Genomic DNA, 10,797 nt, shown 5'->3' with positions numbered 1-10,797 from the left:
CAACTTATCCACAATATTCGCCAGCTTGAGATACGGCGCTTTTCTTCGCTGTTTTTGTCGCAACTTAGTGATTTTATCTGGCATCAAACGAAATTGCATTCTGTCAACACCGTCGTCTGCTCCGTCGTCTGCTAGGGCATCCGGGTCACTTCAGGGGATCACAGGATCGCAGCTTCTACAAACGACATGCCAGAAAAAGTAACTGAAAGCGCTTTAGTATTCTTAAATAATCTAAAAATAATTTAAAATAAATGCAGTGTCTTTGTTGTGAAGATAATATAAATATTAATGGTTTAAAAAACAAATTTTTTTGTCGGTTGCATTTTTTCACCGACACGAAGCGCAGCCGTCGGCGCCACTGCAGCGCAACCGACGCGTCGTGTTTTGGATTATTTGCCTCTTTGAGGCATTGCTTGAGTACTTGTACGGCGGACACGTGTGAAGAACTCATTCAATAGGAAGGTGAGCAGGAGTGTGTTTTGGAAGCCAGCGACCAGGATTTCGGCATCTCAACATTGACGAGTTTCAACGGATAAGCCATGAGGAAAGACAGCGCTGCGACGTCTTGTCATCTGTAGAGGGAACGAAGACTCCTGCGCCATTTTACTAAGCCTGGATGAATCGCATGTCCGGTGAGTCCCGCTCTGCGTTTCTCTGCTCATGATCTGTATTCACACGCGCTATTTCTATGCGGCTATATAGGGATGTGAGTGGAGGCAGTCCGCCTGCGGTTGCCGCAGCTATATTGCGGCGCCAAAAAAGCAGGGCCTATATCCTGCATGACAAGTGTTGTTCTCATTGTATTTATGCGCATGTAGTACTCGCGTGCCGTGGTAAATAAAAATGGCACCAGATATCACAACAGAGTTACGCTTTCGCTTGCTAGCGCTTCGACACTCGGTGGAAAAGCATGGATTTGCATTGCGTTGAAGACGATGAGCGAGAAGTGCCGCGCGGCGGAGCGATCGCACTAGGCCAGCTGCGATCAGACACCGCACTATTTTGCTCAGGGTTAGTACTCATCGGATTAGTGCTTGTGCCTTAATATGCGTCTTACTAAATTCTGAGACAGTGATCGCATGCGAAAGGCTAGTTCATATTCATCGCCTTGTCATTTGTAAACTTGTCTGTGCTTCCCCAGTGGAACAGTATTTGAGGCAGTGTTATGTCAAAGTTAGATCTATCTTCCGTCTCCTGAGCTGTAAACGTTGATGCTTCCTCTCCTTCTGAGCACTGCGAGCTGTCGGAGATGCAACTGCACAATTATTTAGGATTTCTACCTTTTCGCTATAATCCCTCGCTTTTGCGGCCCGCATTCAAGTCGTTCGCCATTGTCGATGCTTTTTTGGTAGTTATTTTCGCTTTGTTATTTATTCTTGGTGGCATGCCATCAGCTGTGGTGCCGGCGATTCTCCCAGCTCGGAACTCTTCCCAGGCACGGGATCCTACCCACAGACCTCCCTTCGCCACACTCACGAGTGTTCTTTGGTATTTTTTTGTTTCTCTTGCCCTTACTTGCATTGCTAGTCGACAAATTTGTGCAGCTTTTAATTGTATGCAGATTTGTTAAATGCGCTAGCAATTTTTCTATGATGCTAAGCTGTGCTGTGAGATATCAAGCTTCTTGTAAGTGAAGGCATGCTTTTTTCCATTCTCTCTTCTCATTTAACCAAGGCAGACTGGTTGCAACTTTCAATTTAATACCTAGACATTGGTGCAAGGCACCATGATAGGAATTCATGAAAACCTGCACATCCTATATTCAAATTGGTGTGCGGTATTTCAGCCAGCTCATTTTTCAGTGTGGTTATAACAGTCATTGTGACTCTTCTCAAAGAATGTATATGGGTGCATTACATAAAATCTGTTCATTTGTTTTGTCATGGGATAGCTCATTGGTTTTTTATTTACTTATATAACGTCTAAGTTTAGTTTTTAAAGCAGTAGACGATTTCCTCTCTTGTCATTCATGACATGGCTACAGCCACTGACAGCTGTTCCTCTGGATGTATTTATTTGCAGTTGCCAGCGGCCAGCATCTATTGGGCCATGCGGGCTTCCTGCCTTCGGCTGTGTCATCCCTCCTGATCCGTTCATGGTAGTTATTCTTTTTCAGTGATGCATATCTTAGCTGCCTATTTAGAAAAATATTTTCAATATAGGCTTGCAGCTAGGTTTAGAAATGCATGAAACTCTACATGCACTTCACAGCAGTACTTCAGCTTATAATTACCGGAACTGTAGACTTGTACAAAATATAGTCACTGATGTAGCTCTTGACGCAGCTGCTAACATAAACGTGCTTTGACATTGCACACCTGTTGCCTGGTATGCATATGTGTCCTCGAAAAGGACCATTATGTTCATTTATCCCTTTAAAAACATTGTGCTCTGCAATGATGGTTTACCAGTATTTCTGCTACAGAGACCAAATTGTCGGTCAGTAATGAAACATTGCACGATGACACCAATCCTTGTATGGCATAGCATCCTTGCAATGCACTGGGCAAGCTGCTGTCAGCACAGATTTATTGCTGGTTTATTGCCATAACATACTGCACAGTTTGTACCTCTACCTTCTTAAAGCTGTATACTTGAAAAATTTAAAATTAGTTGAAGGAAAATTCAAGGAAATGTAACAGTAACTGTCTCACATTTTGGTGGACACTTGAACCGTGATATAAGGGAGGGATATAGAAGAGAAGTAATGAAGAGCTGATGCCCATGTTAGATGCCCCTCTTTAGTTAAACATACCTCGCAATTAACACATTTGGTGCAAAACAAACATGGGACTTGCACGCTCACAAGCACCTTGATGTCAGTAAAACAAAGTGCCAATGTTGCCGTACTTTAGAGCTTTGCTCTTAAAAGTGCAGCTGACTGCTGCTCAAGGTTGAGAGCAAAAATATGTACTTTTCCTCATGTGCAGTCTGCGGTGCTGGTGCCATTTGCAATGGTGATTGACATTGAGTTGCATGATGCACAGTCCGTTCCTGGAGTTAGTGATTTTGTCTGTCGTGTGAATGTGCTGTTAAAATTAGTGCAGAACAATGGTTCTCTAGTTCATTTTAGGTAACTGTGTCCTGTGCCACATGCTACCACCCTTTTTCCTCAAATTTCCTAATCTCATTTAGCCATCTGATTGCCACCCATTCATGCATTCACCTACTCTTTGAATCCTCCCAGTGTTTTAGTGTGGAATTGCTTCTATCTTCTCTGCATTACACATGCATTGCACTTCCTCTTTTTTTGATTTAGTCAAGATATCTCTGTTCCTGTTTCTTGCATAAGCATAAGAGGCGACTCAAGTGCACCATCTGGGCTTGTGATGCAATGTGTAGGGCCCTTCGTTTTTGAGTAAAACCTGGTTTCTCCCTACTGTTGCACCAAAAAAGGATTCTTAAAAATCAGGTTCAACGCAATTTCTGTGCAAATGTGCCTGTAAGAAAGTGTGGTTTGACGGTGCACAAAACCAAAGAACTGCTGGAGTGTAGTGGATGTCACATAATTCTTCTGACAGATTTTTTATATAATTCTGGTTATTTTATTTCTCTTTTAACGTTTATTGTTTGTCGGTTGCCTATAATTTTTGGATAAACTGAAAACTACATGTACTGACTGGTATTTCATTCCAATATATATACCCATTATTATGAAGCTCTGTTGGAAGGTAGGTGTGCATTTAGTATGCATGCTTTGAATTTCAGTGATTGTTTCTGCAATGCAAAATGGAGGACAGGTCTCTGCTGTGCGAGTTTTTTGCAATGGAGTGAAAGTAGCTGGAGCAGCATTTGCTACTGTGTCACCCAGCCAAAAGTTCTCCCACAGACCACTGAGCTTCTGAATACCTATGGCTTAAAACTCGAAGCTCTGGTTGCCCTTTCCGTGGTTTTCTGCATTAACGAGTGCGAGCCCAAGGGCTCAGAGCTAACAAGCATTTGAAACCATAGAGCTATACACAGTAGTGCTGGGGCCGTGCAGCAAGTCAGTGTGAATTAGGTCCCGATCAACGTGGTTTACTGTAGAAAGCTAGTGAGAAAAAATAGTTGCGCTCACAGAAACCGCTGTTTTTTTCTTAGTCGGTCATTGAAACAAAGCATTGCATGTAAATTTTGATATCTCGCTTATCCCTCAATTTTTTTCCAGCTAAAGACCAAGAGTTGCATGGAAGTTGTGCAAGCCACCAAGTTGCGTGTGATTTTTGCCAGGGACCTGGAGCAGGCTGGGAAATTAGTGGATGGCCAGTGGTATTCACTCAGTAAGGCAAGCTTTTTCTGTAAGTACAGTTTTTGGCATGGCATTGCTTAGGAACGCATGCACTAATCTGACTACTCTATGCCCGCCCATGTTTCAAGAATAATGAAGTACATGAAAAAAATTGATTGCCGAAAAAAAATTGCCGCTTCTGTTATGTTTTTTCAGGAAAGTATTTGCCATTTAAAGGGCTGTGAAAACCTTAAAAATTATTATGTGCTTGTTGTGGCTTTTTTTTTAAATTTCTTTCACGTCTATGTTGGCCTGACCTTGTAGCTTGTCTGCATGAGATTGGCTGTTACCTACAGTTCGCTTTTTTGTTGCTCCTTTATTGCCTGTCACAATCTTTGCTTTGCATGGCAGTGTCATGCAGTTTGGGAAGTAATCTGATCTTATTTCTGCATTGGCCTGAAGTGCAAGCTTTTGCATGTGGGGCAGGTTTATGGTGTCCTTTTGTTTGCTGTAACTGCAGTTTGGCCATGAGGGTTAGAGGCTTAGTCCTTTTTTTATTTTGATGCAGTGTCATATACTTCATGCATGAATTAATGAAGTAAGCACTATTTTTTGTAATAAATGAACATTCATTATAGCTGTGGCCATTATAAGTGCACTTGACTCTAAAATGGCTGTCTTCCGGCATTCAGTATTACATCTGAAAACCAGCCGGAAGACACAAAACAGGAGAAGAGATGAGCACAAGATGAGGCTGGTCTAACAACTGAAATTTTATTGAAGGAAAGTGGCAAAAGAAGACCTGCAAAGAGATTCAAGCACGCAAATTCCCAAAGCAGTGAGAGGGCAAAAAACAATCGAAAGGCACTGACGTACTAGTAAACCATCTAAAAAACTAATTTCTTACAGTGAAGGTTCACCGACGGTTCAGCCAGGCACTTGTTTTTAGCCTTACTGATGTAGTAAGCCTCACATATTTTAGGACAGATTCATCACTTCCCTAAACCACTGATGTGCCGCAGAAATCAGGCGTGCAAAGAGAAAGGTCGTCCTCCGATTGCATTCACGAGATTGAACGTGCAGTGTCAGGTGAAAATTCGCCTTCCTCTCTATACAGTGAAAGTCCTCTCAGCCAGGCGCACATTCAGATATCTGCTTGTCTGCCCATAGTAGTTTCAGCTACGAGGCAGTGGAATGCAAAAAACCCGTTTACTTTTGCAAGTGTTGAACATTTTTTATCTGCCACTGTGCATAGCGGACGATTACCCGTAGTTGTATCAAGCCTAGTTTGAACGAAGAAGCAAAAAGCTCCTACCTTACTTTTAGCGGTCAAGACAACAGCAACATCATACTTTGGTGCAACTTTCTTGGGACGGTGCGAAATGGCGTGGAGATAAGGTATAGAGCCCGTCTTTTTGTGCTGCTCAACTACGTCAGCATCATGTGAATGGTGTTCCGTTCCCTCGAAAGAGTAAAAACGCACTCTGACAGGTGCGTGAGATGGGCAAGTGGGAACCCAGGTGACATTGGCTTGGAAACCTGCTCCGAGAATGCATTCTAAACACTGTGATGGCATGACTTCCATATAGCGGTCGTGATGCATGCTATTGCCAACCTGTCCTTCACCAGCCTCGAGTGGTTCAACTCGTAGCTAAGAGGCTTCCTGATCTTGGACTGTGGCGCCAACATATGTGGTCGTCCGCAAAGCGCAGGTCTAAGTCAAGAAGCTACAAACGGTTATGCTTAGTGAAATTCAGACATAAAAGATAGGCTTTGACCACATGACTAAAGATTTCTAAAACGTCTTGTGCCAACTTATCTGAGCCCTCCTTGTGCAAAAAAATTAGGTAGCTATCAACATAACGAAATGCTACTATGCCGAGGTCTTCCAAACAGGGTTTTGATGCGGTATCGACTCTGGACAGACGAATGTCACAAAGGAACAGTGCAACCTGGGACCCTCTGCATATGCCTGATTTCTGATGTAAATACCGCCTTACCAACTCACAAAAGTGGAGTTCTGTGGAGTTCTAGTTTCTTGTGGACAGCAACCTTTGGGCAGGTGCTGTGCAGTGAGCATCGACATGGAGGGCCTGCACTATTCATTGTCACATGATAGACCTCTGAGGCATGTGCAAACTGCATCAGGGTGAACAATGAACATGGTTTTACAGATGATTGCGTGATTTCGGTTGCTGGCTTCATGGGGCTATTGTTCTTTTACTTCAAATCCGCATTTGTCAGTTGGCAGGGTGGTATTTACACGCAGGTCGTATCTTTGCTCAGCAACATTTTTTTGTCTAAAGTCGATAAGGCATTAGAGCCCTGTTTGGAAGACCTTGGCATAGTAGCATTTCGTTATGTTCATGACTATCTAATTTTTCTGGACATAGAAGGCTCAGGTAAGTTGGCACAAGATGTTTTAGGAGTCTTTAAGGCATGCGGTCAAGGCCTGTCTTTTACATCAGAATTGTCTAAGCAGAACCGTTAGCAGTTTCTTGATGCAGACCTGCGCTTTGTGGACGAATATGTTTGTCGGGGCTACAGCTAAAGATCGGGGAAGGCTCTTTTTAGCTACGAGTCGGACCACTCGTTGCTGGGGAAGGATGGTGAAGAGGTGTATTTGTCGCTGGTTAAGGTCAGTAAAGATAGAAACACTTGATGGGTGTGCAATTGTGTGCATGACATCAGCTTTACATAAGTCATGCCATCACTACTGAGGACGAATTCTTGTCGCAGGTTTCCAAGCAGCTGGGTTCCCACTTGCCCATCTCAACAACCTGTCATAGTATGTTTTCACTCGCTCGAGGGTAAGGAGCACATACTCCGATGATGCTGATACACCTTACCTCCACAGTATTTCAGTCTCAAGAATGTCGCGGGAAAGCGTAATGCTGCTGTTGTCTTAACAGCGAAGTGCAAGACAGGAGGCCTCTGCGCCGCCATTAAAAGGGCTTGATAAAACTGGGTACTTGTCCACAATGGACAGTGTCACAAAAAAGGTTCACAACTTGCACAAGTAATGGAGTTTATTGCGTTCCACTGCCTTATGGCTGCAACTAATATGGGCAGACAGGCAGATATCTGAATATGCACCTGACTGAGCACTTTCGCTCTATAGGGGGAAGGCAAATTCTAATCTGGCACTGCATGCTCAATCTTGTGAATGCAAATCTGAGGATGACCTGTCTCTTTGCACGCCTAATTTCCACGACACATCAGTGGTTTATGGAAGGGATAAATCTGTCGGTAGATAGTTGAGGCTTACTACATCGGTAAGGCTAAGGAAACGTGTGGCTAAGCCATCGGTAAACCTTCACCGTAAGGAATTTGCTTTTTTAGATGATTCATTAGTATGCCAGTGACCTTTGATTGCACTTCGCCCTTTCACTGCTTTCGGTTATTGTGCGCTTGTATCTCTTCGCGGGTCTTCTTTTGCGACTTTCCTTCAATGATGCCGCCGCGGTGGCTCAGTGGTTATGGCGCTCTGCTGCTGTCCCAAAAGACGCAGGTTCGATCCTGGCCGCGCCAGTCAAATTTCAATGGAGGCGAAATTTTAGAGGCCCGTGTACTGTGCGTTGTCAGTGCACGCTAAAGAACCCCAGGTGGTCGAAATTTCTGGAGCCCTCCACTACGGCCTCCCTCATAGCCTGAGTCGCTTTGGGGCGTTAAACCCTCACAAATCAAATAATCAAAATCTTCAATTAAATTTTTGTTAGTCCCACCTCTTGAGCTCATGTCTCCTTGTCTGTTCTGGCTGGTTTTAAGGTGAGTCAGTACCAACTTGGCCAGTCATAAGCCTTGTTCAGTATTACAACATTTTGAATAAAGTGAGAAGTTTACTAGGCTATGTTGCCGGGGATCGTGTCCGCAGCAGTTGTGGGCAACTCAGAAGAGATAGCGTCATACGATTGATTGTGTAATTGGCAGAGGATGATGTGAGGATGCTGCTCGAAAAGAAAATTTTATAATCGGATAATTATTTACAGCCAAAAATGGCCAAAAAGTGGCTGGGCCAGAGAAAAAGTGCGCGAATTTTGAAAACGCTGAAAGTAGGGTGAAGCTACAGCGTAGTGCCAAGTTTGAAAAATTGGAAGTATGGACAAAGCCAAAGCTTGGCGCCAAGTTTTAAAACTCGTAATGAGCAATCACGTGACCAGTGATAAGTGTCCTATACTTAACCGGGAGATAGAAAAAAGAATGATAAATTAGAGGCAATTAGGTAATTATTGAGAAGCAAAAGGCAATGAACGGGTGATTAGACTGGGCGGGTATTCAGTGAGTGGGCAGGAACAATCCATGGAGGAAAATTTGAAAACTCGAAATCGTTGCTGGGATGAAATGAGGGTAAAATAGGAGTTAATTGATAACCAATCAAGTCAACGAGAAAACAACCATGGCGCCAAATTTGAAAGGCGACCAGTGTCGAGGAGGCGTCAACGCTTTCACATTTTTTTTTTGCGCAGGTAGCAGCGCTGATCTCTATTTTTTCTTTTTTCAGCCAAGACAAAAACCATTTTTCTTGGCTCATGGGCGATGTATCTAGGAACCTGCGGCCAGGGCAACGCTGGACAGCATGCATCAGCAAGCTTGAAAAAAAGCACGAAACAGTAAATAAATATTGATCATTTTCATTTCAATTCTAGTGGTTTTCTGCACGAATTACTCTGGAATGCACAAAGCTTGTGTTAATTGACAGGCGACCATTAACAAGCTGTGCATTTTTGTGCATTGCCTACTCCAGAACACAAATCCTGTGTTAATTGACAGGTGACACAGTAACGACTGTTACACAGTGTACGAGCACTACACAAGACACACTACAGAAGACTAGGCAAACTACAGAAGACAAGACGGACTACAGAAGACAGACTATAAAAGACAAGACAGACTACAGAAAACAGGACTACAAAAGACAAGACAGACTACAGAAGACAAGACAGACTACACAAGACATGCCCAAAATACAGAAATTTTCTGTCTTAGAATCCTGTAGTTCGTTTTGACTGGGGGTTATATGGCTAAAATGAACCAATGGCTAAATGAAGCGTTTCTCAACTTTGCATTTTAGTAACAGTAGCTTGGTTTGGGCTAGTTGGTAACAGTTCTTGGAAAACAGCGCAAAAAGGACACGTACGACACAGAAGTGGACAGGACAGCGCCTGTCCTGTCCACTTCTGTGTCGTCCGTGTCCTTTTTGCGCTGTTTTCTAAGAATTGCATTTTAGCTTTAGCAACAAAATACGTTTATCTTTCTATACTTCATTTCTTCAATGGCTGCTAGCATCGCTTCTAAAACAGTTTTTGGAAATTTCCTCTTCATTCGCCAAAATGGGCAGTAATTGGAGATTCACAGACTAAACGCATCTTCAATACTTTGACGCTGCGAGTCTTTGCTCCCCGGCCTTCATTACCCAACTTGGAGCCAGGATCAACGACTTCAAGAATCTGCTGGACTTTGTGCCTCCAAGTGTGATCGGTGTGATTCGGCATTTGAGAACAAATGACCTCAGCAGCGACGACATCTGGACCACGTTCAAAAGTTATGCAGAAGCTTTCAACATCATCCGCACAGAGTGACCCAAAATTCAAGTAACTTATGCAACGCTGGTACTACCCCGCGCCACAAACCGCCGGCGATGTTCTAGTAACTGGCGATCAGTTGATAAATTCAATTGCCAGGCTGAGAGGTTAAACTGCCAAATTGTTGAACTTTTTCGACAAGAAACCAATGTATTTTTCCTCAACCATTCGCTGTAGATCTATCCACCGTCCAGTGTCCTCACAGTGGATGGAGTTCTTCCAAGTTTTGGTGGAGTTTCCATCTTGTCATGGCAGATTTATAACTTCCTCCTTGACTACCAGCGACATCTCCGGACAGAATGGCAAGACCACCTGCCGACAAGAGAGGATTACAGCCGGTTCCCCCTGCAGTGTCATACCCGATTAGCTCGCACCTACTCAGAGGGTCTCAAGAGCCACCAGGAAAAAGACATACAAGCCGGAGATTCACAGTTCCCGACCACCGCGGAGACGCAACGACAGGTAGAGGAGGATAAAACACTGGCCCTACGAGGATGCCGTCCCAACAAAACCGCAAGAAAACCCAGGGTTCTTCGAGATGGCCGGTGCACGATCAGCCACGACCCAACGCAAAGTTTTACTGCCGACACCAACGCGGCCACCACCTCTTCGCAAATTGGACAGTAAAGTTGTTCCCACAACCTCGAAGACCCCAGGTACACAGCACGAGACAGCATCACCTAGAGACTCACTTCAGCAACAGGCTTATCCGCTAGAACCAACCGGCAGCAACCTCCATATAAGGCCAACCATGTGTATACCCCCACCACTCCCAGCACAACACTGATATCCGGAGCGAGCGGCGCCAACACTCCAGCAGGCCCCGGTGGAGCATCAGGCCCTTCTAGTGCAGCGCAGTGTCAGCTGCCTTCTACGATTGAGGGCCATGCTGATACGATATCCAGCCGGAAAAAAGAACTTCCCAGCACCCCTCTTTCACGCTGCTAACTCCGCAAGCGCTGCGGTTCGGCACAACAGGTTCGTCAACAATGACATTCAGGCCGCGTG

At 44.3% G+C, this 10,797-nt stretch overlaps 1 protein-coding gene across 1 annotated transcript in view; it reads left to right on the top strand.

The window, feature by feature from the left end:
* Positions 1–518: 518 nt before the first annotated feature.
* Positions 519–10,797, top strand: part of LOC144095604 (uncharacterized) — a 102,481-nt gene continuing 92,202 nt past the window's right edge. Inside the window, exons 1-6 of the mRNA XM_077629280.1 lie at positions 519–632; positions 1,395–1,488; positions 2,023–2,098; positions 4,148–4,277; positions 8,709–8,817; positions 9,636–9,782. Coding sequence (XP_077485406.1) covers positions 617–632; positions 1,395–1,488; positions 2,023–2,098; positions 4,148–4,277; positions 8,709–8,817; positions 9,636–9,782 — 572 coding nt within the window. The 5' untranslated portion in view covers positions 519–616. The remainder of the gene's footprint in view (positions 633–1,394; positions 1,489–2,022; positions 2,099–4,147; positions 4,278–8,708; positions 8,818–9,635; positions 9,783–10,797) is intronic.

Source organism: Amblyomma americanum, chromosome 6 (genome assembly GCF_052857255.1).
Source record: "Amblyomma americanum isolate KBUSLIRL-KWMA chromosome 6, ASM5285725v1, whole genome shotgun sequence".
Lineage (NCBI taxonomy): Eukaryota > Metazoa > Arthropoda > Arachnida > Ixodida > Ixodidae > Amblyomma > Amblyomma americanum.
Note: the sequence above shows the minus strand (reverse complement) of the source record. Positions and strands in the feature narration are given on the sequence as shown.